Source organism: Sturnus vulgaris, chromosome 3 (assembly GCF_052056855.1).
Source record: "Sturnus vulgaris isolate bStuVul1 chromosome 3, bStuVul1.hap1, whole genome shotgun sequence".
NCBI classification, from domain to species: Eukaryota; Metazoa; Chordata; class Aves; order Passeriformes; family Sturnidae; genus Sturnus; species Sturnus vulgaris.
The window spans coordinates 80,583,939-80,611,143 of record NC_142245.1 but is presented as its reverse complement, the minus strand read 5'-3'; the positions used below and the strand labels follow the sequence as shown (position 1 = coordinate 80,611,143).

General features: G+C 41.6%; 1 protein-coding gene across 2 annotated transcripts; it reads left to right on the top strand.

Annotated features, from left to right (window-relative positions):
• Positions 1-401: 401 nt before the first annotated feature.
• NT5E (5'-nucleotidase ecto) lies at positions 402-26,551 on the top strand. Of its 2 annotated transcripts, XM_014877774.2 has the most exons (9): positions 402-1,052; positions 5,556-5,778; positions 11,225-11,413; positions 15,866-16,063; positions 17,492-17,643; positions 20,875-20,983; positions 21,784-21,933; positions 23,435-23,635; positions 25,230-26,551. In XM_014877774.2, exons 1-9 carry the CDS (start codon positions 735-737, stop codon positions 25,385-25,387), a joined length of 1,698 nt encoding a protein of 565 aa, XP_014733260.2. In that variant the 5' UTR covers positions 402-734; the 3' UTR covers positions 25,388-26,551. The 2 variants fall into 2 exon arrangements, with proteins under 2 accessions (XP_014733260.2, XP_088018206.1); XM_088162080.1 differs by lacking the exon at positions 11,225-11,413 and having other exon boundaries at positions 720-1,052.
• Positions 26,552-27,205: the final 654 nt, after the last annotated feature.

The window sequence follows — 27,205 nt, the reverse complement described above, 5'->3', positions numbered from 1 at the left end:
TTGGCAGGTTTTCCTCTCACCATGCATTTGCCAAACCACAACTAAGAGCTTTGCATTTAGCCACGGAAGGAAAATCTTGAAAGCAATTCATGAATCTACACTAAAACCACTAGGGCTATAATTAAATCAACTCTTAAAGTAGTGTAACTCTTTTTATGGCTGAAATAGCAGCCTTTATTTTAAGCGTCATTGGAGAAAGAGGAGGAGAGAGGCAAACATTTCCATGTGAAGGCTTGGAAACTCCTTTCAGCGTACTAAACATTCACCAAGGCTTCCTGTGAGCGTTGGAGTTTGTCCTTTCCCTGCTGGCTGGATTTTCATCCCGTTTGACCGCCAGCAGCCGGCTGAAAGCCCTTGTCCAACCCGACAGCGGCTGACATCGGTGGGACAGTGGGGACTGGGACGTGCGCGGGCGCAGGACATTGCCTGGAGCCCGGAGAGCCCCGAGGACGGGCGGACAGCGAGCGAGCGGCGAGGCGCGACGAGCGCACAGCCGGCAGCCCGGGCGGCCGCGCCGAGCCCTCCTCGCACCCGCCCAGCAGACGCGGAGCACCTGCGGCGGCCGCGCCCGGCGGGCAGCCCGTGCCTGGAGCGGGCGGCTCACAGCCCGGGGCTGCCTGGGGCGGCGCGCAGGCTGCGCGGTGTCCCCGGAGGCTCGGGCGCTGCCCAGCCCTCCTCCCCGGCCGCAGCCATCCCCGGCGCGGTGCGGCGGAGCGGCTCGCAGTCCCCGCGGGATGGCGGGGCTGTGGCTCTGCCTGTGGCTGTGCACGGCGGCGGCGGCGGCGGAGCTGCGGCTGACCCTGCTGCACACCAACGACGTGCACGGGCGGGTGGAGGCGCAGGGCTCGGGCCCGCGGCGCTGCGCGGCCGGAGAGCCGGGATGCTTCGGCGGCGTGGCGCGGAGAGCGGCGCGGGTGGCGGCGGAGCGGGCCGCGCACCGAAACGTGCTGCTGCTGGACGCCGGGGACCAGTACCAGGGCACCGTGTGGTTCTCCCGCTTCAAGGGCCGGGAGGCGGTCCACTTCATGAACCTCCTGCGCTACGATGCCATGGTAAAGCGGGCCGGGGGACGGCGAGAGGTGCGGTGGGGTCTTCCCCTCCCTCTCTCCCCTCGTGTGCTGGGTCTATTCCTGCCTTTCCTCGCCCGATGCCGGCTTTTCTCATTGCCGCCTCCTTTCGTGCGTAAAGTCGCATCAGAAAAGACTGTAGGTAATGCTAAAATCGTGGCCGGAGGCAGGCGAGGAGAAGGGAATGATTTGCTGGGTGATGGTCTCCCGGCCGAATTAAGTCCTGAGCTGGCAGCCCCAGGGGCAGCCAGGAACCGGGAGATGATGGCAAGGCTGCACAGAGTGATGCAATGGAACTCTCCTTGGCAGATGCAGTGGCCGGGGGCTGGCAAGGGACTGGACAGGCTCTGTTGGAGAGGGGTTGGCAAGCCATGGAGATGACCCAGCAAAAGCCAGACGAAGAGTCTGGCCGGCGCCAGAGGAGTTAACTCTGCTTGAGGCTCGTAGGCTGTCCTGCTTCGGTCCTGGAGGAAGGGACAGGTGGCACACTTTGGCAGTGCTATTTCAAAGAGTGGAGGTTTTTAGTTTTCATCAATCCCACCCTGGTTGTGTCCAGTCCCGTCAGAGAAGTGGTCATGACAAGGTATATAAGGAGCTGTGTACAAACAGCCCAGAGACTACAACAGAGCCTTAGTGAGGAAGATCTCTGAGACTGCGCTAATCGTGCACATTTACTCTGCCTCTTTTGGTCGTGTAAGTGCTGAGAGGAAAGGTAAAATTTGTGGCTGAGATTGGGGAGTGTCACTCAATGTTCTTTTGTCTCAGGGCAGTGGCTTATTTTGCTTGTGTACAATTCCAGAAAGGAGAGAGATTAAAGTCATGTTTGAGCATGACTGCTCTTGTGAGAGTGAGTAGTTATTTATTTCATCCCAATTGTCAGCTTGAGGGGAAGCTCTTCTGGGCATATCACATTCTCTGTCTTCATCTTTCTAGCTTTGTCTGGAAAGGACTGTACTTTCCTTTCCAGGTAAAAATGGCTTCACCTGTGTATTCCCTCTGCCTCAGGACAGCTGTGGAAGGGAAGGTCATGCCCGAAGTGTACTTTCTTAGGCTAAGCACCAGACAGACAGATCTATGAGGGATACTTCTCCCCATTCACACACCCTAGTGAACAGTTTTCTAATTGTGAAACCAACATTAACCGGGTCTTTCCCTCCAATGGTGATGGAGACGAGTGTGTAAATTCAGGACTGATCTTCACTGAGAGCTGGGGAGCACCCTGGGATTCTGCAGTGCAGAAATAGCTTGAGGTGATTTTTCCTACCTTTCTTCATAAAGCTTTCTGCTGTTTGTCATTTTTCAGTCTTGTGCTTGCTGGTATAACTGGTTCATGGGCAGCCTGCGAGCCTGTACAGTTCCTGATTATATCACAAGAAGAAATTTTTTCAGGGAGTGTTGAAGTACTGTTCAGTTTTAGAAACAATTTATATTAGAAGCACCTGGTTTTGGAGATACCATGAGCTTTTTCATCAGAATAAGCTTTAAAAATAAACCCACCCTATAGCAGATAGCCAGAGGCTTGTGACAGATGTGAATGCTTTAGGCGAAGTAGTGAACCACTTGTTCTCTTTGGAGGTGCTGCTTGTTATAATTCGAATAGAAAGTGACAGGATAGGTGCTAAACGTTCTGGAGCTTCTCAGTCTTTCTCTGCTACCAAGGAGCCTGAGGAACAGATGCCGACTGTCGGGCAGCGCTGCAGCATCTGTTTCTGCTGTCTGTGGACCTTGCGGGGGCCTGTGCAGTGGGGATGGTGGCTGGGTGGGGGCACAGGGAGCAAGGTAAGAGCCGCACTGAGAAGGGTGAGCCAGTGTTTCTTTAAGCAAAATTTGGGAAGTCATATCTCTGACAGGAGGGGTGGGGGTTACTGAAATGTTTAGAAGTGAGCTACAGCACCAAGATTACAAACAGGATGAAGGAGAGAGCATGAGTCATTGAAGTTGTTACAGGATGCGGGCAGGAGCCATAGGAGGATTTAGGGCAGCCTGGAAGCATTAGAGGTTTTCTCCACAAATGGGAGAAAATTCCTTTTTTAAGTTTATCTTTTTCTCATTTATACCTGTTATCACCTCCAGTCTGTTTTCTCCTGTTTCACCGCCTTCCAAAATTTTTCATGGCACCAGCCTTTTTTCTGGTGTAATTAAGACTAAAATCCAATTTAAATTCATCAAAGGCAGTAATTGGAGAAATGATGGAGGTCTTCTAGCTTTACTTTTAAGTTGCATCCTTCCGTTAATTTGTATCCTGATTTTTGAAATATTTTTAGACTTGCTCCTTGTGAAAAAAAAAAAAAAAGGATTATATAATCACATGCTGTGTGCTTGAATATTTCTGTTTATTCCCCCTTGTGACTTACAGTTACACTGGCCAACAGATTCAGATTTGGTGAAGGGATATTGCACAGGTGCAGAGTCCCAGAAGCTCTGGGTGTAAGGACAGTTAGGTAGCCTACAGGAACCCAAAATGATCCACATCTTCCTCCTCCTCAGAGGAGTACCATCAAAAGTAAAACTGTATTGTTAGCCACTGGTGATTTCTCATTAACAACTTTGTAACCACCCACACCGTGGGGAAAGTTTTGATTAAAACTAGTGTCCTAATGGACATGAAATAATCCAAATGAAAGACACAAAGCCAAGAGAAACAATCTTTCCTAATTGGTTGGTTGGTTGGGTTAGGGTTTTGGGCTTTTTCCCCCCCAACAAGGTGGTGGCAGTTATATCCCATTCAATTTCTTAATTCATTTGCAACTTTTTGTTGCCTATTTAGGAGGAGCAGAAGGCATGTGCACTAGCCAAAAAGAAAGAGGTTTTTACTATTCTGATATACTCTACCAGTCCATAGATATCTTTTCAGAACATCCAAGCAGCATCAAGATGAATATATATTCTTTTTATTTTTTCCTTCTGTATTCGTTTGTCTGTTTTTTTTTTTTCCCCAGGAAATTAGATTGCAATTAGAATAGTTAGAAATAGAACATAGTTGGAGTACATTGTGTCTTCCCAAGCCAGGATTTTTTTAAAGATAGTTCTTAGTTCTATTGGAAAAGTGCTGCAGCAGCACACAAACAATTTGGCTCCTTCCCAGGGGTGTGAGTACTGTTCTCACCAGTGTCAGCAGGAGCAGCTAATTTCCAATGCAAGTTACTGCTGATATCCTGAAATTTCCACAGACACATTGACTACCTGCCTGTGAGGATAAAAGGAGTCGGTCAGTCCCAAAAGAAAGATACTGCCAATCAATTGATTGAAATGCTGAGCTCCCAAACCTGTGGTGGCTTCAAGGTCCTGCTTGGTTTGGAATGTGATCAGGGTTAATACATTCATTTGGGGAATAAAAGCTGGGGCAAGCACAGCTGGGTGTGAGAGTTGTTTAAGTAGAACAGAAGGGTACATAAACCTTCTGAGATGATGGATGCAGCTTTCCCCACTTAATCTCAGAATTTAAGAGCTTACTTTTGCCTGGAAGAGTTGGCCCAGTGACTTTGATACCTCTTAGGTACTTTGCTCCAGCTGCAACCTGAAACCTCCAACAAATTTATTATGTACCAGGTTACACAATTATTGTGTTTCTGTGGAAACATCTTTTCCTTGCCTAACACCTAAATATGCCACAAAGTCCTTGCGTGTATTGTGCTTCTGTGAAATGCCATCTATGGAGGTTTTGCTGGCTTATCACCAAACTTGCAAGCACAGGCATGTGGCATCTTAGGCTGAGCATGAAAAAGGGGAAAGTACGAGAAATTTCCCTCCAGGTAAGCCCCTTTTCGTCTGCTTAACCAGCCTGGAAAAACCAAACATTCTCATCTGGGCGGTATTACCTTGCTAATAAATAAACAGGACTGCTCATTTTGTGTGGCAGTCTAGATGCTTCACCGTGTTAAGTGCACACCCCATGAAGGATTGTCTCTGGGGATTCTCCCTAACTGATAAGCATTAGATCTTCCAAGTCATGATATTGATGATGGATAGAAGTTGATATTTTCTTGTTGCATGTTAAAGCACAGAAAAATCTTTACTAAGTAAACATAAGTATGTTTTAAAAACTGTAGTCCAAACATAAATCACAACAAAGAAAATGTTAAATATTAATGACAATATTTGTTTTCTTCAGTATTTGAACAACATATTTTCCATACACAAAATATATTTTGTGGTTATTCTTAATCCTCTTTTTTAGAGCTACAGGATGTAAAATGAGTGGGTTTTGATCTGGTACATGGTCACAAAGAGATAGGTTTTGGATTTCGACTTTCACATCTGAATTCATGTGAGAGAGTCTGAAAAACAAAAACCTACATCTAAAAAGCAAAGTAACCCAGCCACTTCTGTGTTCACGGGTAATAGGAATGTGTTGGTTTAGACAAGTTAGAGTTTTCTTTCATAGAACGTAGACTTTATTTTCTCAAACATACCATGTATATAACTTATGAGACTATTTACACTGAATATTTGAGGTAGGGTCTCATATTTTCTTCTTGCTTTTTGCAGGCTTTGGGTAACCATGAATTTGATGAAGGTGTGAGTGGATTATTGGATCCTCTTCTTAAAAACGTGAATTTTACAGTCCTGAGTGCAAATATTAAAGGGAAAACTCCACTAGGAAATGAAATGATGAAATATGTTCATTCTTTTAAAATAGTTCGTTTTGGCTCAGAATCAGTTGGAATTGTTGGCTACACTACAAAGGAAACTTCTTTTCTTTCACAGCCAGGTATGTTTTCTTTAGTATGTAAGTTTATGTTCTTTGTTACTATTTTGTTATTTGCCTACTTTTTAAAATTCAAAGATTAATATTTTCAGCTGAAAAGCGGGAAGTCTGTTGTTTTATCAGTATTTACAAGTATTAATTTGTATTACTCAACTTTGCCTAATTTTTAACTTTAAAGAGGCTTGCTAACATTAAAATCTTCTTTCATACAGGCCTGGACCATATCTAAGAATATCAGAAAGTCAGTGAGATTGCAGGAGAGCTCAGGGGCTGTTGGGATTTTTGTTCTTGCTTGGGTTGTTAAAGTTATATTCCATTATAGTTCATTGTTATTTATCCATTTAAACAAAAATTAAAACACGAATACAATTTGTCTAGTGTGAAGTGGGACATTTCTATATGTGTCGAAATTTTGTTCTTGGATGCTTCCATGCCCAAAAACAAGGAGAGGTTCATACTTGTTTTTGAAGTAAGAGTTGCCCAAGATGGTTTTAGCCTCTCAAAATATTTGCAGAAATTAGACTACAGAAAGAACAGCCATTCAGCTTTTACCACAATTGCTTCATTCATGAGTAAAATTAGAACTGATGAAAAAAACGGCTTCTCAATTTCTGCCTATTTTTTCCAGCATTTCAGGGGGTTTGGTTTGATGAGCATTTTGTTTGGGTTTGGTTTTTTAGCAAAATAAAATGGTCTACTGGAATGAGAAACACATTTAAATCAGCTGTAGGAGATATGAGTCACTGCCCGTTCAGAGTTCAGCCAACATGCAACAAAAACAGAATTTCTTCCCTGGGTCTTGCAGTTAGAGATGCTCTAAGCATTGGTTTAAAACACTTTCACATTGAAAGGAGACTTCATATTATTATTTCTCTTCCTATTCTTAGTAATACAGAAATAGTACATTGTTTTCCCAGCAAAAGGAATATTCAAAACTTCGAGGAAGTATTAGAATATAAAACTATTCCTTCTGTGGTTTTCAATTCCAATGCTGTATGTTTAACCTGTCAAGAAATGGACATCTGAGATCTGAATAGACTTATTGATCTCACTTCAATTTTTCAGTGATATGTTTTTGGATTCCTGTCTTTTTTATCCCCAACAAAAAGAGAAAATTGATCTGTATTTTGTGTAGGCAATAGAATTTTACCTGTGTCAGAAGGCGTGAGGGTAGATGTCATCAGACATCCTACAAAGTTTTAATAATGGCAGCCAATATTGTCCTTCATCAGGGATTAGTAAAATCTGCTGCCATTCTTCTTCCAAACACCTCTGTTGGGGCAGCGAGGTCATCAAAGTAACTTTCTTGCAAATAAATAGACTAGGTGAAAATCCGGATAGTGCTGGAATGATTCTATGAAGCATTTGAATACATTTCCAATAACACCCAGACATCATCTCCAATGCCTCAGTATGCCGAGACACTGTAAGAGACCACAGCTAGATAAAAAAGCAGTGTTAAAAGGGAAGTCTTGTTAGCTCCATAGATGGAGCTGAAGCATCCCTAAGGAAGTATATCCCACAGTGTCACTGAGCAAAAAGCAGAGGAAATTCTAACAGCAACATTTACAGCAATCAGACTTTTTTTAGTTTTCTGCTTTGCTTTCTGAGTGTGTGGAGGAATATTTAGAGCCTTTGAAAATGTGAACTCAGGACACATTAATGTAACTCAGTGACTATATATTGCCCATGACCTAGCAATCCTTCAGGCTGGCAAAATCATGGCAGACGTGGTTTGGTGGCTAAATAATTATCAACCTAGTTCCTTATATTCAATTAATAAGGGACCTTGTGAATTCAACATCTTGCTTATCTCTGTACGTTTATTCCAGATAATCCTGTTTTCTCTGCCTCTGTGTGCTTTGGCACGCTCTGCACTCTTAGGGCACTCTCAAGGCAAACAGGAAGCTTGAGAATGCTGAAATGTGAATTCCTACATTACTGCTTTCTGTGGAAGTGTTTCTATTGTTAAATCTCAGTAACTTCCACCCAACTATGAAATGACAACTTGTACTTTTCATAGTCTGCTTAAAAAAGGTTATCAAAAGGCTTGAACAGAGTATAGTTCTTAAAGTCCTTAAATCTCAGTGTTTCCATTGAGAGGGACCAGCTAATCTCTGCTGAAGGTATTGTTAATGTCACTGTTTGGAAACCATAGGGATGGGGAACACATAGGTTACAGCCAACTGGCAATTTTTCTGGAGTCCTCTGTTTTGCTATGTACAGCTATCTCAGCTGAGTGCTCAGCAGGTTTTCCCATGTCGTGAAAGAGTTGTTTATAACTTGGCACATAGACGCAGTTATCTGTGTATTTACTTTGAACTGGTAATCACAAGGCCATCTTTCTAGTATTTGATGGTTTCAACCCACTTGCTTTAGTTCTGTAATGTTGTTTGGTCCACTGTATTTTTGTATAAGATGTAAATCCAAACCTACCTACTCTGTAACCCTACAGGCAGCAAAATATTTACTGAAACTATCAACTTAGCAGAGTTTTCAAAAATGTAATTTTAAATTGAGTTTATTCCACTTTATTCTGGCTGTCTTGCATAATATTTTTAACAGGCAGACGGTTCTTTTTCCTTGTTCAGTTGTAGCAGTTTAGCTGTTTATTCTGAAACTCTGCCATCTAAAAAGAGAAGAGGATGCCAGATCAGCTTAATACCTTGAAAGAGAAGTGAAATATTGACATCAGTAAGAAGTTAGTCATTTTGATTCAGATTGTTTTGAAAAATGACCAGATGAGTGGCAAGCAGTATCTTGCTTTTTGCCTGGTTTCTTAGAGAATTGAGCACTGTGTAATTGCTCTTGCAGTTCCCCACTGTAAGCTTTCAAACCTGCTGGCCCATTTCATCTCAACTATGTCAAATACTCGGATGACCAGGATGCAAAGCTGTGTGCAATGCCATGGAGAAGGGGTGAAAGAAGCCCCTGCAGCCCCAAGCAGAATTCCTTTTCTGAGGGCAAGGCAGGCAACAGGAGATCAGTGGGTGGGTGGATTGGCAGTGGGACGACCCACCCGAGCTCTGGGGTCTGCCTGTCCTGACATAACAGTCCTGGGAGAGGGATGGGCTTACCTGCATGGAATGGGCCTTGGTTTTTCCCCTCATTATGAAAGTGGGTTGGTTTGTTTTCATACCTTTTCTCTACAATTGCCTGAAAGGAGGGTGTAGCAAGGTGGGGAACAGAAGGACCTGTCCCTCTCCTAAGTCACAGGTCACGAGGAAATGCCCTAAACTGCCAGGGGAGGTTTACATTGGATTTTTGGAAAAAATTCTTCTCGGAAAGGGTTGTCAAGCACTGAAACAGACTGCCCAAGGAAGTTCTGGAGTCACCAAGTTCTGGAGGTGTAGATGTGGCACTTAGGGACACAGTTTAGTGGTGGACTTGGCAGTGCTGGATTAATGGTTGAACTCTATGATCTTAGAGGCATTTTCCAGCCTAAAGGATTCTAAGATTCTGTGGTTGAAGACTAATAATAATGTATTTTCAATGTATATTTGTAGGCTGCAGTGGCATAGAGGGATAACAGAGCTGGTGCTGATGAGGAGAGTTTGGTTGTCATGGCTACTGGCCATGGGAGAAGCTAGCCCACAGGCACCTGCATGCTGGCACAGCTCGTCAGTGGCTCGTTCCTGCTCTTTGTTTCAAGAGCTCAGCTCTCTTTGCAGAACTGGTCCCTACACCATTGGGGTGCAGCTGGTCCGTGGTGGTGAGAGGAGTACATGAAGAGCCTGTGCTCAGGGATCAATTCTTGCACTTCCCTTTCTGCCAGCAGCTCTGCATCAGGCCCAGCTGCTGTCAAATGCAAGGATGTGCAAAGAGGGGCTGAAGCCAGTGGCTTCATTCAGCCTGGAGAAGAAGGCTAAGAGGAAACTTAAGTGCAGTCTTCCACTGGTGTAAGGGAATTTATAGGGAAGACAGGGACAGACACTTCCCAGAGGGGAAGAGAAATTATGAGAAACAACAGGCTCAAACAGTTACGAAGGAAATTATGGTGGGACTTAAGGAAAAAATTTGTCGTGGTAAGCTTGGTTAAGCCATTAAACAGGTTGCCCAGAGAGACTGGAATTTCGGCCAGCTCAGACTAGACCCTGAGCATCCTCATTTAGCTTTCAGATCCTGCTTTGAGTGGGTTTTGGACTCCATGGCTCCTGGTGGTTTCTTCCAAGCTCAATTAACTTCTGACTCTTTGATTCTGAGAAGAGGTCCACAGGAAGAAAATGTGGGGATGCACTGCACAATTCACTCTGCAATGTGCAGTACAGAGATTCCCTCTGGCACTAACAGAACTATTGAATGGGTGTGGTGCTGAACCAATTTATGTAATCCTCTTTTATCTCTTCCATTGTAGCAGCTTCCCCCTCATTTCCTGAAATATTTTGCAGTGGATTGTGAATTCATTTCACTCCTCCCTTTGTTATGAAATAACGTACATCTTTTTACTTTAAAGGCATATTTGAAAACTATTTGATCACAGAACTCTGTAGGAAGGAGAGGAGGAATTGGTAGAAAAGTCACTTGATTGTCTTCACCAGAAAGTCCAAGTTTACAGTTGGTTGAATCTGTCCGTAAACTCTATTCTTTAAACTTTGTCAGAGAAATTATCCTCTTACGTAGGAAGTCCTTTTGTGCAACCCAAACCGCTGTGCCCAGGATAAAAACACCTGTTATTCTAGTGTTCATGTAACTGTTTGTCACATTAGAGTGATTTCAGCAGGCACAGAAAACTTGCAGAAAGGCAGTTTCTAAAGGTTGTCAGTTTCCCAACATCCTTGTCCAGAAATGTTTCTCCTTTCCAGACTTTCTGTTTCTTATGCTGTCATTTCAGGATTGTATCTCAGATGTGTGCTGTGCTGTATTGGTATTATTGAGAGTGGTTCACATTATGTGAGATAATTTGTATGAAAAGGCAATTCAGAGTTTAATGGGGGACTTTGAAGAAACTGCTGTTTAAACCTTGGGGGAGGGGGGATAAAGGAAAAAAACAAGGTGAGCGTGCAGTAAAAAGGGAGTTTTAACTTGGGAGAAGATAGATGATCTCAAAGAAATACAGCCGGGGAAGAAAAAACCTTTGTAATAGAATACAAGTGTCTATTTCCAAACCCTGAGTTTAGTTTCCTTTGCCTAGTTAAATAATAAAAGCCATTCAATTTTTGATCCTACTATTGATGTCACTGAATTTTTTTTATGGAGTTATAACTTTTCTTAGTCTAGGCAAGTACATACAGCTTGTTGCAGAAATGTATTAGTCTAAGCACACAGGTGCTCCTGAGAGACTGAAGAACTTTGGCTCAGATCAAGAGCTTGAACCAGCTAAGGATATTTGAAAGTCATTGCCGTTCAAAGTCCTTTTAATTATACTAACTAATATCTGATGTCAACTACTTTAGTTTTGACTAGCAATTAAGGTACTTTGTAAGTAAATTCTTTTATTTTCTTTTTTAAGGGGATGATGTAACCTTTGAAGATGAAATTGAAGCATTGCAACTGCAAGTGAATAAACTTACTGCTATGGGAGTTAACAAAATAATTGCACTAGGACATTCTGGTTTTACTGTGGACAAAAATATTGCCCAAAAAGTAAAAGGAGTAGATATTGTGATTGGAGGACATACAAACACATTTCTCTACACAGGTATTTTCTTTCTTATTAAAATGTTGCTTCTAAAGCTAAGCTGAAATAGTTTGTCTTTAAACTCAGAGAACTTTCACCAATACAGTTTACTGCTGGCTGCACTCAGCCAGGTTCATAGCTGGTACATGTCCATAACTCCCATGGAAGAAGCCAACTCAAAACAGCCTCTGCACACCAAGTGCCATAACTCACTGAGAGGTTCCATAACGCTGTGGAGTTCAAGGTGACCTATACAAAGTGGGAAAGAGGAATGAAGGTAGTAATACTGGTAAATTATTGCTAAACATACTGCACTTCTTTCAAGCTCACACCTATAAAAGAGTAAATTAGCTGTCTACTTTTAAACATGTATGTGACTTAACCAGAAAAATCAATCATAGAAGACTTCAAAACTGCTACTAGTGTTGATTTTCTCTGTAATCTGATTCTATATTCATAAGTCTCCACTAAACCTGCCATTAAAATACTTTCCCCAAGTTTCATCTGTTTATTTCAATCTCAATCTCTGACTTTATTCTTCTTTTCTCTTGAGGCAGACGTCTTTCCAGAGATAAACATTGCTGATCTGGTTTCTCCTGCAGTAATGCTACTTCAGCCAACACGTACCATCAGCAGTTTCCCCAATGCTATTACCTTTCCCAGATTGTAAGGACACATGTAAAAGAGAGGCTGTTTTGTTGTTCTGTTTGATTGAATTTTTAAAAATTCTTTAAATCTAGCAGAAACTTTAATAATTGGTTGAGAATATAATGGAAAATTTCTGTAATTTTCAGAAGTTTCCCATGTACCCTAGTCACAGGGATAACATTCTGTACCCTACCCTAGGAACCTGACCACTGAGAATGTTTGCACTGTCCATCATCCTCTCCTCTCCCTATCCATCTCCCTGCTTCTCATGCCTTTTTTGTCTTATCTGGACTCTCACCTTTTGTTATCTCACTTGTTAAAAAGAAACAATTGCATGCCACAGTTTTACATTGAGCAGATCAGAATATCTCTTGAATTTGGCCTCAGGGAATAATTTTGATGACTAATCTGGAGGCACAAAGCATTACACACCTACCTACAAGTCAGAGCTCACAAACACTTTGCATAGGGGTGCAGCAGAGAAGTAGCCAAGCTGGAATGAACATCAGGATGGACCATCCCAATGCCATGTGTCTAAGACTGGCCAAGGGGGGTGGCTGAGGAGACTGGATGAGCCTGTGGAGACACTTTACTCAGATCTGCCCGTTTCCCACCAGCTTGCAGCTCAGGGACTCCCCAAGCCTGCAGTGGTGTCTTGATATTCACTGATTCCATCTCTTCTTGACTATCTTCAACTTCCACAACAATCCATAGAGGGGAATTCCAACATTGACCTGCACAACCCACAGAGACCTTGGTCTTGTCTTGAGGTGCAGCCTACAATTTTATCGAACTATTTTTGAGACGGGAAAAAACAAGGATGGATTCCATATTCCAAGTGTGCATTCATTGTGGATTTACACGGTGGAATCCATATTCTCTTGCATGGTCTTGTTGGCCAATGCCTGCAGAGAGTTTGTGCCTCATAGTGGTAGCCACAGCAGTAAAAATACCTTTTTGGGTGTGATCCAAAGAACTGTCCCATATCGCAATTTGGAATCATGATGTGAAGTGCTGCAGGAGCTGAGACATCTGAATTCATATCCTGTCTAGATCTGCAGGAGTTTGCAAGCACACCTCCAGTCATGCCAGACAGTGCCCTGCTGTCAGACTAGACTACGTCAAGCTGTTCCATCCCTCCATTTGAAGCTGTTCAAGATTCACAAGGCCAGAGAGAGCACATTGCAGGAGACTCTGCAGCCTTCAGGTTAAAAATCTCAGCTGGGAATGACTTCTGGTCCTTTTTCCAAGGGCTCTGCTGTTTTGATAAAACTGTTTTTAGTAATACTGGCAAATTGCGAAAAATAAAGAAGTAATGTCTGGGGGAGATACACCAAAAGTATCTATTTATTTAGTCAAAATACTATTTTTGACAGAATGTGGTCTGAGCATGTAATTTTTATCCCAAGTGCTGGGGAGCTCATGCTCACCCATTCAGGAGCATCATGAGTGCATTTGTGAACCATGTCCTGCTGAGTCAAAGCCATCAGTCAATACTCCCAGAGAAACAGCCACATCTGTGGAGGTGATTTCACTGCAGAGTAAAATATCTGATTTGAATGTCTTTCTGCATGTCTCAATGCATATATTAAGCTTACAAGCTCTCATTTAAATCAAGAGGTGTAATCAATAAGCAATTTGGCAGCAAAATCTGGAAGAATGTTTCAGCTCAGTTGAAGTGGAGATGTATGAGCTGTTCAGCCTGTTCTGACATGGAGGTTTACACACATACTGCCCATGAAGACATCTCCACAGAGAAATCTTAGTGTAAGGGCTTCATCTTGGACTAGTCCAACCTGTCTCTAAAATATTTGCCAATCTTCAGTTTATCCACAGGTTGTAAGGCAAATACTGTCCTGACTTGTTCAGGTGCGCATTTGGTTTGTAGAACTGATTCAAACAGCAGTGGTAGTTGTGGGTTAGAGCAGTTTAATTCCTGGTTTTCATCAGAACTGATGTTCTTAAAATGTAGTGTGTTGGCTAAAACAGTGTAAGAAATAGGAGAATGTTACATGTTTTTCAGTCACCCAGTATGAGTTTGTGCATTTGTAATGAAGTAGCATCTCATGCCTTGACCGAGCATGAATTCTAGTGATGTATTCTTTGGACTTGGATGCACTGAATAGTCTTTGCATTTCACAAGGGACACATCTATCTTACAAGGGAAAGATGTCATGGTGCTAATTGATCCTGCAGGGAAATATAAATATCAGAAAGTAGTTTGTTAGAGAAATGAGCAAGAAATGAGTAAGACTCTGGACAAGCACTTAACTATACACAGCTGATACAAACTAAAATAATGCCTAGAAAAAATAACTTCATCTTTCTAATCCTCTGTTCATTTGAGGACTAAAGAAGGACAAGAAATCAAAACTGATTCCTTTTTCAGTTCAGAAAACCCCAAAGCCACTTTTGCATGCATAAATCCTGTAGAGTCCTCATTAGCTACAGGATTTCGTAAATTCTTCTCCAAATAAATGAATAGTTAAGTGGCACTCCAAGAAACCAATTCTCTTGGTCTGGCTAAAAGTAGAAAAGCTAGTTCTGTGGTAAGTTTGGTTCAGTTTGCCGTTTGTTGCAGCTCTTTTCTCTGGAGAAATAGGAGGGATTAGAGAGAAATGTGAATTGTATTGGAGTTCTAGAAGGAATATTTATCATGCTGTTTATCCTAGGATTTAGCATTACATAAACAACTGTAAATGGAAGGAAACAAGTTCTTCTGTGAGCAGTGGAAGTGAATACACTGCTTTCCTCTGGATCCAGGTCCTCTGTGCCTGCTCCCCCGTGGCCCTGCCTTGCCAGCAGCCCCGTGCTCACCAACACATGGATGGGAAATGCCACCACCTTTGGGACAGGAGTAGGGAGCAGGCTCTGAGGGAGCTCTGTCACACAGGACGTGATGGCTCTTGGAGCTACCCAGCCTTGGTCTGACAGTGAGACAGAAATAATGACAGGAATAACAGCAGGGAGAGATACTGCTCAGATAATGTTGTCACCACTCAGATAAGGTGAAGGAGACACAGAGAAGGCTGGTACCCTTGAGGAGAGAGCTGTGCTGTGCAGTTCAGTTTTCTTTGCCACTTTCTGCCCCTGTGTGATTTCTAAATCCTGTGGCAGCCTATGCCAATTATCTCTTCTTTTCTGCCAGTGCCTTGCCTTAATCTGTTTCCAAGTCCTACCTCTAGTCACCTTTAAGACTTTGCAGGTTGATAGGAGTTTTAAATCTATGACCACACAACTTTAATGCTAATGGAGTTTGTTTTTGCAGAGGGTTTGCAGTCTGTCTGAAATTTTGGAGGCTGTTTGGTATAGTGAAAAAAAATCAGCTGGCTCTATGTACAAATTCACAGAACTGTTTGTAGGTATTCTATCTGCTTATCAACAGTAAAAATGCATTAGACTTTTTCAGATCAAGAAGTCTGGTGTATGTTTTACTAAGATTCTTATTTTCTATCTGATGCAGAATAATGTATGAAGGCTCAACAATAAACTTTTCATCCAGTGGCTGATATGTTTGCATTACTGAGGGTTTAGATTGCAATAACTGGAATGAAAAGTTGCTTTGTTGCTGTTGTGATGTGATGTCATGGCAGAGTGTGCTGTCATAACTTAATCACTGTGGTAGTTATTTGAGCTTGTGTCCTGAAAACAACATTTTCTCTTATGAGATAACTGAACAAATCTGTGCTTGCTGTCCAATACAGTCATGGCTATTTCTATCCTGTCTGGGATTTTAAAGGCTGAGAAACATTTGGAATGTCACTGTGGTAACTCCTTGAAGGTCACATGAGCTGAAGACCCACTTGTGATGCTTGTTCTGTGCAGGCACCCCCCCCTCGACTGAACTGCCAGCTGGCCCCTATCCATTCATGGTTCACTCAGACGATGGGAGGAAGGTGCCAGTCGTACAAGCTTATGCTTATGGAAAATATCTTGGTTACTTAAATGTTACATTTGACAACAAAGGAAATGTAGTTGAAGCAGTTGGAAACCCCATTCTGCTGGACAGCAGTATTCCTGAAGGTATGTGGACTAGGCATTTGAGTTTGCCTGCAGCACTCTGCTACAATTCAAGTTAAATACATGTTAAATAAAATGTCTGAATAAGAATTCAGCTTTCTTTCTGAGCTTGCTATGCTCTTCTGTGTAGAGTTCAGCCTGTGTCACAGTTGAATATGCATGCATTCAGAGTGTGTATTTATCTATTTAAAATCCCTGAAAGTCTTTTTGTAAGAATTCAGGTGATACAATACCTTGCCATTTTGTAGAACCTGTTTTAGCTAGTCCTGTAATTGTGATTTAAAAGATTATGAGGACTAATTTACAGTTTTGCCAGAGGCTGGTTTCTTCAGAACAAAGTTTAGAGAAATATAGGAAAGTGGAAATGTTCCAGGAAAAACTTGAAGTACCCTGCCAACTACTCTGCCAACCTTCGAATACAGTATACAAACCCATTAGTTCCTGTATGCAGTGCTAACAGTGTTCAGGGTTTTAACTCTGAAACATTTAAAGAAGTGGGAGGAGGAGAGTCTCTCTGTCACTTTTTGTTATAACTCTGACTGAGCTCTGTTAACTGCTTTTTTGTCAGCTCTGTAATTACCCAGGGCTGGTTTTCTAATCTCTGTTTCTTCTCCAGTGTTTGCTGTATGAAGATCTGAGCTTTTATCAGATTTTCTAGGTTCTACCTGAGTATTTGTAAAACAAATCCTTTAAAAATTATTTGTTCATAGATATTTACTGTGTTATTCTCAGTGACCTATTAGTGCAGTGAGGTGATGTAATGAAACTTTACATTCTGCCTCTGGAGTCAGTAAAACTAAAAATTCAGATACATTGGTGGTATAATTTTATAAATGTTCTTGCTGACAGGTATGAGCAAATTGATTAAAACTAGTAGCTGATATAAAATAGTTGCAACATCTGTCTGCATATACAAGTACTTCAGGAAAAAACCGAAGATAATTCAATTTTCACCTGAGAGACAGATGTGCACAGAGAATTAATTTCTGTAAAGGGTTTATTCCTTGACATTGATATTTGAACTATTTTTCCTTTTAGCAAAACATTAAAGGGAGGAAATTATAAACAGCAAAAAAAAAAAGTCAAAGACCAATCTCACTTGTATTTTAAAAATTCTCTCACCTGTCAAGGTAAGTACTAGAAATTCCATCAGTCAGAGGTTAGAACAGAATTGGGCAAAAGTACAGGTGAGGTAACCTTGCTGTGGCACAGGACTGGCTTATTCCCTTGATTGTCCTGTCCTGCCTTCTCCCCTTACAGATTTTTTTTTAAGTGAATAGAGTTGCCATGTTGCTTGAGAAGCTTTTAGGAAAAGTGTAACCTTTTAGAATCATGAACATCTTTTTCTTTTCCTGAGGTTTGTATTCACTGAAGTGTCATTAATATGAGATATGTTTGATGCTTATTTTACACTTTTATATTACTTTACAGATGAGTACATTAAGGAAGAAGTGGAAAAATGGAGAGAACACCTGAGGAATTATTCTGAAGAGATTGGAAAAACTAGTGTTTACCTGAATGGTACAAGCCAAGCATGCCGTTTCCAAGAATGTAACATGGGAAATTTGCTTTGTGATGCTGTGGTAAGATGTTTTCACCACTACAGCTGGCAATTACATCTCAGGGTTACCCCAGAGCTATCAGATCCAAACTGTCAGCACATGGGCTCTGTGCCTGCTTTTTAACACTGCAATATTCAGTGTGTCCCTAGAAAGACTGGCAGAAGCAAGGCTATAAGGAATGCTGCTGTAGACACCTGGCAGCAGTTTATTCTTTGTGCATAGTCCCATAGAGAGAACAGCTGTTTCACAGGTGGCTTTGAGGCTGCACTTTTAAGGGACATGGCAGTCTGATCTAAGAGCCCAGCAAGGAGGAGAATTCAGCTCCCCTGCCCCTCTCCTGCTACTATCCCCTGCTCACAGCACTCACCCTCTGTCCTCTCATTACTCACTGGGCTTTGCCGTCACTTCAGTGCACTGGCACAGAAAACAAATCTGGGTAGTTTTCTGTCAAGCTACTGACAAGAATTGTCCCCTTGCAGAGCATAAAAGGTGCCAGCTGAAGCAAGGAGGGGGTGGGAAAGGCCATGCACCCAGCTGGGCACAGAACACCCAGCCCAGAAGGAGCCACCAGCCCCCGCTGTGTTCTGACAGGCACTACTGGGCTTTAACAGTCACATAACTCAGAAAAGTCTTTTTACAAGAAGTCACTTCCAGTTTTTAAACCTCCTGAGTCTGACAGTTTTACTGCCCCACAGCAGCAGCATTTTATTTAAGTGTTTCAGGGAAAAACATTCACTAATGTGACTGTTTCCAGAAAATTAACTTTCCCATAAAGGGAAAGTAAAGAGACAATTAATAACAATGAGTTTTCACTTAGAAATGTCCTGAAAGCTATTTATCTAGTCCATGGTATTGCTCTTATTGTAGTCCTTAAAATAATTCTTTGGTTCATGGCTAATTTTCAAGTCAGATAAATGTTTGGGAATTCTGCATACAGTTCTCCTAGAATTGCAGCATCTTGCTTTTTTCTTTTTTCTCATTTTTCTGCTAGACATTTAATATCTTTATTTGCAAAAATGTGAACAAATGCTTTGGCACTTCTCAAGCTTAAAGAAAGTAATCCTGTAATCTTTCAGAAGTCTGTAGATTTTCTTGCTACACATTTTTTCTTAAGAGGGTCTATTTCTATTTTAGTTCAATCAATATCTCTAGACAACCACCTGCAGCCATCAGTAGACGCCCAGATTTCTCTATGCGTTGCCTTACCTGTTCTATACTTGCTTCCCTGTCTGCTGACATGTGGTCAGAGGTATAAAGGTAAAAAATAGACCTGCCTGTTCCACGAGCTTTAATATTTTGAGTTGTCCTGACAAATGGAGAAATTGAGAATCGCAGAAAACTGATTGAATGTTTGTGCTGTGTCAAAACAGAGCATTAGTTCAAAACATTTAGTTCAGTGATGCATCTCAACCAGTAGCCCAAAATCTCAGAATTAAAGGTTGACAGGCCTAGATGGCAATTTACAAAGGACTTTAAAGGAACTCAGATGTGAAAGGACTGTGAAATTGATAACAGCACTGTGTGAACTCCTCTTTCAAGCTGCCTCTGCTCAGGGCTGGGAAGTTGCAATCCTTTGATTATGAGTTACGAACCTAAGCATGGATCTGGCCTCAGGGCATTACTTTGATGACTAAGCTGGAGGCACAAAGCATTTACACAGCTGCAAGTCAGAGGTCACAAACACTTCACACAGGGGTGCAGCAGAGACATGACCCACCTGGAACAGATGACAGGATCATTCATCCCAAAGTTTTGTCTCAAAGAATGATGGAGTGGGGATGGTAGGGCACGAGCATACTCCTGGACAAGGTTATGGAGTTGCTGTACTCAGGTCTGCCTAGGTCTCCCACCAGTTTGCAGCTCACGCATTCCCCATGGCAGAAGTGGTCTCTTGATATTTACTGGCTCAAGTGGAACATGCAGGGAGGGCAGGAAACGGCAACAGGGAGAGAGAGGGAGAAGGGGAGGGAGACAGTGAGGATGAGCTCGTGCAGAGCAGCTCCGTTGCCCTTTGCCAGCCTCCAGCCTTCCCAGCAGCTGGTGGCAGAGCATTCCATCATGGACCTGCACATCCTGCAGAGCCCTTGGTCCTGTCAGTGTGTAACCTGCTGCTCCCCACTGCCTGCATAACTGCTGGAGGTCAAGTGGTCCTTGCTCTGGAACACTTGCTCCCCATCTGCCATCACACCACTCATGATTTTATAGCCTTCCTGAATTTTTCCTTCCATTATCTCTTTGCCAGGTCAGACAGTCCAAGTCTACATCATCATTCTACATTCAGAAGCTTTTCTGTGTCTTTGACCATTCTCGTCACCCCTCTCTGAATCTTCTAGGTTTTCTATCATTCTTGAAACGAGAAAAGACACAAACTCCTACCCAGCCTCCACACGCCCTTCTTCATTTTATTGGCTTCTGTCATGTGCTTCTTGTACTTGTCTCTCTGAGACTGAAGAGTTATGACCACAGTCACTCCTGTATGGAAACTAGTCCATCCTTTCTATTATCTTAGGTCATTTCAGCCTTTTCCCATTCCCCTCAGTTATTTCTGAGGATTAACACTGGAGGCTTATCATCATCCTTATGCACCTGAGTAAATATCTGGTCTCCATTTTCTTTACTACACAGGATGTCACAGGCAAATATCCTATCCTTGCATTTTGTCAGAGCCTTCCACTGAACTGCTTGGACACATTGATGTACAGAGTAGATTTTCTGATCTAGTATGACTTTTTCCTGTTCTTCCACTGTTCTACATCTTTCTAGTTACCCAAGACCATTCCAAATATTAAAAACCAACCACGAGAAGCTGAAAAAACATAATTCCCTGCAAAATTATTAATTTATGCTTTCCCTAAGAGATTTTAATGAACAACAGTATTTAAGGTCTTCTTTACTTCACAGTTCCCCAAATATGCATAAATCATTTACCACTGTCATTGAAATAAAAAATCACTTTTCCTCTGATCAGCTGGCCTGCCTTGGCCATGCCATAGATACACAGACTAGGGCAGAGCCCAAGAGTTCTTTACAGTAAAAGGCAAATATTTTTCACGTTTAGAATTTTAAAAAGCAAAATACTTGTTTGGGTTTTTTAATAACTTTTTACAGTGGGGCTGAAGATAATGCAAAAAAACCCAAAAAATCAACAACCCACCTTTCTGTCTCTTTTCAATCTCAGATTGTATTTGGTGCAAATTTCCAGAGCCTATAACAAGTGAATATAAAATGTGTTTAAATGTTTTCCTTTGGTAGCTTTATGAGAATGTCAGGAGGCCGGATGAAAAGACGTGGAACCACGTTTCAATGTGCATCCTGAATGGAGGTGGGATACGGTCACCCATTGATGAGCAGAGCACTAATGGTATGTAAAACTACCAGCTGAATGACAGCTTTATATGAAAGAAGGAATCAAGTTATGCCAGCCTGAACACTTTTAGGTATGGACTTGTTTTGATGGAGTTTGCACAGTGTTTAGAAGTGATTTCAAACTTTAACAAATGGTTGTCCATCATTTGAGCACAACTGCACTCAGGCTGACATTGACAGAAGTCTCTAGCATTGTTTGTACACAATGCTTTTTATCATTTCCCTCTCTCCTTGCTGCCTTGGAACAAAGAAAGGTCTCCTGCTGTAAAGGGTCATCTGGTATGGTCGCTGTGAGCCTTCTGTAGTCTGCTGTAGAGTAAGTAAATTCTGGTTTTTCTCAATGCTAAGGTTTTAGGTTTTATTTTCCTGATACCACATAAATGCAACCTGAAAACAAACTGCTTTCTCAGTTTAACTAAGTCTTTCTATAGGACTATGTAAGTAAATCTTAATCAACTGGAAAAAGTGCCTGACGTAGTATAAATAGCTGTGTTTCTTCATTTTAGGCTGCTGGTTTGTCATGTCTTTTAGTAGTTCTGTTCTAATAGCAATAAAAGCAGTTACATCAAACTTGGTCTTGACACCTGCTGGACAATAAAAGATGCAGGTTCTTTGGGACAATATATGTGATTCTCACCCCTACCAGCTCTCATTTTCTTAAACTGTATTTGCCATGTCCCTTGTCAAAAACTCCATGTTAATCCTAAAATAATTCTGTAAATCACAGAAAAAAGAAAAAAAACCTAACAACAAAAAAACCCAAACCAAGAATTGAACAAAGTCTCTTTCCCCCAGGTAGCATTACTGTGGAAGATTTGCTGTCTGTTTTGCCATTTGGAGGTCGTTTTGATATGGTGAGGTTAAAAGGCTCCACACTGAAAGAAGCTTTTGAGCACAGTGTGAGGAGATACGGAAAAGGAAGTGGAGAGCTGCTGCAGGTTGGAGGTATATTTTCTTCTTTCCTCTTCTCAGTTTTCCAAAACAGCCATCCCTCCTGTTGTCTTTATTACATGTGGAAGCCTTTTTTTAAGAATGGAATGTCAAGCTGGCCATACATCCTGGCCCTGTGCCTCGCACATGCCAGCCAGCAAATGCTGTTTATCCCCTGTATGTTTAATTGAGCCACTGCAGCACACAGGCCATCACTGCTCCCTTCAGCACAGTGTTCCCAAGTTCCTGAACTCGTAATGGCATCAGTTTAACACTGCAATTAACTAGAGGAAAATATAATTTAGTATAGCTGTAACACAGAAATAGCTACAACAAACTCCAGTTTTTAGTTCTTAACTGGCAGCCTACCTGAAATGCCAAACTGGATAGCTGCGCTGAATTTCAGTTTATCAAAATAATGTTGTACAATTCTCTAATGATTGATGACAGTTTTAGGGTTTGTCCAACTGGGCTATGGATTTGCTCCAGTGAATTTCTAAATATTTTATGGATGAACAGTAGATAAAAAAATGTATTCATATCTTTAATTGCAGCAGTATATGTTTTTCCAAATGTTTATTAGGTTATAGTCATGTTTATTCCTGGTCTCTCTCTGTGATTTAGTGCAGATTTTATTGTTTAGTTAGCAGAAGACCTTAACTTCAAGGGCAGGGGCTGATGCATTCTCTCCCTCCATGCCTCTCACCCTATATAACCTGACAATGTGATCCCTCACATGCCACAGACACAACCCGTGTTTCACACGTTCACCAGTGAATTCCTATGTTCTTAGGTACCTCTAAGGTAAAACAAGCTCTGGTTGCAGCCTCTTCACAGAAAAAGAAAACCAGTAGCTCTGGAAAGGGTTCAGGATGGAAGATTCAGAGCAGGAAGAGCGCCAAGATTGGAAGAGCCTCAGTGCTTTGAATGACCTTTAGTGGCTTCCTCTTCTGCAGACTCTTGGCAGTGCTGTTCTGGGGCCTGGCTCTCCCCTGGCCTTGATCAAGGAAGGCTCACAATGAGAAATGCTGCTTCTCCTAAAGTGAGGAGACACTGCAGCCAGCCCCGGTCTGGCTTTTCCTTTTCAGGACAGTGCCTATTATCCAGAATAGCTACCAAGTTAGGCTGGCTGGCTGGCCTTAAAAAAAGTCATTTCAGCCAGCAGGCCAGGGAAATGAGAAAGCATGTGACTACAGAAATAAGGGAAGGTATTTTTATCTTGCAGTATTCCAATCCCATGACTAGTAATTTCCTTTCGTGGAGCAGTGATGAGAACAGACATCAGATAAGTAAATGAGGTGGGACAGTGCTTCAGCAATTCTTATGTCTCTTGAATGTTGCATAGAAGTTGAGCAGGTGTGCAAAGAGCACAGGGCATTAACCGGTGTAATTTAAAATGATACAACTCTCGGTCACAGAAAGTAATGCAAGCTGAAGATGAGGGAGAATGCTGCTTCTGGCCCTGTGTGTTCAACATGCACTGCACTAAGTGGCATTCCAATGTGTATTTTTGTAGGCATCCACGTGGTCTATGATCTCTCCAGAGCCCCAGGAAACAGAGTTGTTAGCTTAGAAGTGCTTTGCACAGCCTGCCGAGTCCCAGCCTATGTCCCACTCCAGATGGATGAAATCTACAATGTGACTCTGCCATCCTATATGTTATTTGGAGGAGATGGCTACAGTATGCTGAAAGACAAAAATCTAGGATACAGCAAAGGTAAGGAGGATACAGTCCAGGTAAGTATGGGCACAAGCAGGGTAGCAGACAAACAATCCCCAAGAATTGTAAGATCTCTCTACAGTACAAACCTCTTTTTGCTTTTAATCAATGATCAAATCTGCTTCTACTCTGACAGCTCTGCATTGCTAGATTTGGTTGTAGGCAGCAACTCCATTCTTTTTCAGTTAAAACCACGAAAGTTTCAAAGAGAGACATCTTTATCAATTCAGCAGTGCTCAGAGAGCAGTTCTGAGGTTGTGGTAAACCAGAAAAGCAGCAAAGAATAGAGAGAGTACCTCTTACACTGCCTTGCACTTGTACTCATTACTGAACAATGCATCAAAAAGAAAGGTGCTACTTTCTAGAGACCTTAAATTGACACTGTATAGAAGTATTTGGAAAAGCAGCATCATCACCTCCACTATTAAATGACATGCAGCTGAGGCAAACAACATAGGGTGAGATGAAAGATGCCATCCTACTCTAAGGGAATGAGCCTGCCCAGCCAAAAGCAGGGATCCCAGGAGTTCTGCAGGCAGGAGAAGGCAGGGTGCCACAGACACCACACAAGAGAGGTGTTTTATAACCCTGGCTTAAGGTCCTCTAAAACTGCATGCAAAGTGTTAGAAAGTCTGTCTTTGTACAATTGACACCATCCTTTAGGATGAAGGGAAATTTGAAAAAAACCCCAACAAATAATGGATTAAAATCCATTATTTCTGAAAACAAAAAAGGACTGTAGTGCTGTATTTAAAAAAAATACCTTATAGGAGCCCATCTACATTTTTGCAGAACTTGAATTTTTTATGTTCTGTTTGTGCATGGTGAAAGCATGCTCTTACATCAAAAAATTTTCCTTTTGGACCTTTCTTAAAAGCCAAGGTTTTGTTTCTACAGGTGTTTAAATTTAAAATTGATTCTCACAGGTAGGACTGGTGTTTTAAATCAAGTTCAGTGAAACTTGATTTAAAACATCAGTCCTACCTGTGAGACTGAGAAAAATCATTAGGAATAGTGAAAGGGAACAATCTGTAAGGTTCTGGTAAAGTCCTTCAGTACAACAGAAGGGTAAAACTGTAATTATTCTTAAGATGGAGGGTTATATTTTGCAAGAGCTTGGATCAGAAGGGACTCATTGCATGGTTGGCAGCAGTGACTGAAAAGGGTCTCCCACTGTAGACAACCCATGTAATACACTTGTGTGCACACAAGCAGTGCCCAGACTAGAAATTTCTCCTTAGAAAAGTGAATTTGAAAAAGTATAAGCGATATACTTTTGGTCTACAGCCCTACACCCTAAACAGGTGGGAGACTATCTCAATCTACCTAACTGGAAAATACCATTGTAACAAATTCAAAACAAGCCAGACAAAACAAAAATAATTTGTTTGTTTGTAAAATACAAACAAATAAATTTTTTCCTACCAAAAATTCTGGCTACAAACCACCACCAGTGATGTGTGCTGATTCAGAATAGCAAACCATAGAAAAAAATTTGATTCTTGAGCTGAAACTGGAATTTAGGCAAGTTCTTACATTTTGGTTAAGAGGCTGGCAGATGCAGAGAACACCGTTTTGTTTGTTTCTGTAGGTGAACCTGACATAGAAGTTGTTTCCCGCTACCTCCAGAGAATGAAGAGAGTTTACCCAGCAGTTGAAGGTCGAATAACATTTTCTTCTGGAAGTCTTACTGAAGCAAGTCTCACCCTGATCTCAGTATTGTTCACATTAACATTCTTGCACACTTGATTTTTTGTTTGGAGGAATACAGGAGAGGTGATACTGACGAAGCTATAAGAGACCTGTTCTCTTCTGTCACACCTTACAATGAATGAGCAGTGAGGTTGCTGCATGTCAGCAGTGAGCAGCCCCGTATGCTCTTTAACCTGGTGCTGCCACTGCAGCACTGTGTGCAGGGCAAGGGGGTAGAATCCATGACTTCTCTGGGTCAGAATCAGCAGGTACCTGAAATTGAGGTCTCAAAAGCAAAGTTCCAGTGAATACTTACTGCTCAATCATAAAACAAGGACAGACTGAAATGGGGTATTATAAATTGTAAAATTCTTATAGCTGCTTTAGACAAGTGAGTTAAGAACCTGACTGCAGATGTGAACAAGCTTCCAGAAATGGATTTATTATAGATGTATATTCCTTTCTTTGATCTCCATTCAGGGTTAAGGTATTCAATCTAACATTTCTACTTTGCTTCCAGTTATATTTATCATACCTACACAAATGCCTGAAACAGCTGGATTGAACTTGGTCCCATTAAAACTATGAGATCTATTTAATAGGCAATTTAAAAAATTCTGTTTTACTTTTGAAAAAGAAACATCACATTATATTTTCCATTAATAAAGGCTACAATAAAAGCTTGACATGATTTTGATCAATTTTAACAAATTGAGTATTCTTCACTCTTAAATATGACTAGTTGGGGGACTGTATCTAGAGTGAGAAGACAATCTGTGACTGTATTTCATATAAATATGTTCAATTTTATACCTCTTCCAAAGAAGAAAGCACAGGACTGCTGCCTGTTACTCTGTATTAGCAACATTCCAAAAATGGCATTGACTGCTGCAGCACTTTTGGCATCCTTTGGAAGTAGTCAGGTAACAGGGCTTTTTACAGTATAACCTGTCGTTGTGATAACTGTAATTATACCTCTTCTATGGGAAGGCTGTGTTTAAAAAATTAGTTGTAAGAGACAGGCTAATGAATATGAAATCAGATTAAATGCTGAATGTACATCGCTGATTCTTTATAAAGAAATGATTGCTTATGAATGAGGGCAAAAAAATTATTATTTTTCTGAGATTACTGGGAATTTTGACATCAACATGTTTGGGTTGCTTAATGCTGTTTTAAACTGATTGTGTTTTGAATAAACCCGCTATGCTTTCCTGGAAAGCTCACTACACTCTTTTTCAACACTGAAGCTACTTGCCTCTTCCATTCACTGCACCTGTAGATTTCAAGGAGAAGGTGCATTAGGATTAATGTTCAGTATGCTGAAATTTAAAGACACCATTCATTTCCACATCCATTCAAGGGCTGTGCCTGAAAGGCTCTGGATTACACAGATGCATTAGGTAAGGGGTGTACAAGAGAGAGACAAATGACAACTGACCTCAGCACACTACGAGTTATGCCAGGGCATTGATGGTTTGTCACTACTACTCTCTAAATTGTTAATTTACAGAATGGTCTTCCCCCCATCAACATCAAACCAGTAACAGAGAGGGCACTGATGGACAGAGATGTACCTGCACACCAATTCTGAGAGTTGCAACAACTGCTCTGGCAGAGCCAGAAAGGAGTGAAATAACACTTTTACCTTCCTTTGACAAACAGAAGGGAAAGGTTTGCAACAGTAACACAGACAAATAATACTGACAAAGAACATCAATGCTGCATTACATTGGTTTGTTTGTAAAAAAGGAGAAAATGGGTGTTTGAAAAGAGAAATTAAGGAATGCCTATTAAAGTATCTCTATATTGTTCTGCGAGTGAAACTTGTTATAAATCCACACATAAAAGCCCTTTTCAAAATCTCTTTTATAA

Coding starts and splice junctions, on each gene's coding strand:
- NT5E (XM_014877774.2), top strand. CDS start 735: ATGGCGGGGCTGTGGCTCTGCCTGTGGCTGTGCACGGCGGCGGCGGCG. Junction 1,053..5,555: donor TCCTGCGCTACGATGCCATG/GTAAAGCGGGCC, acceptor TGCTTTTTGCAG/GCTTTGGGTAACCATGAATT. Junction 23,636..25,229: donor AAATCTAGGATACAGCAAAG/GTAAGGAGGATA, acceptor TTGTTTCTGTAG/GTGAACCTGACATAGAAGTT.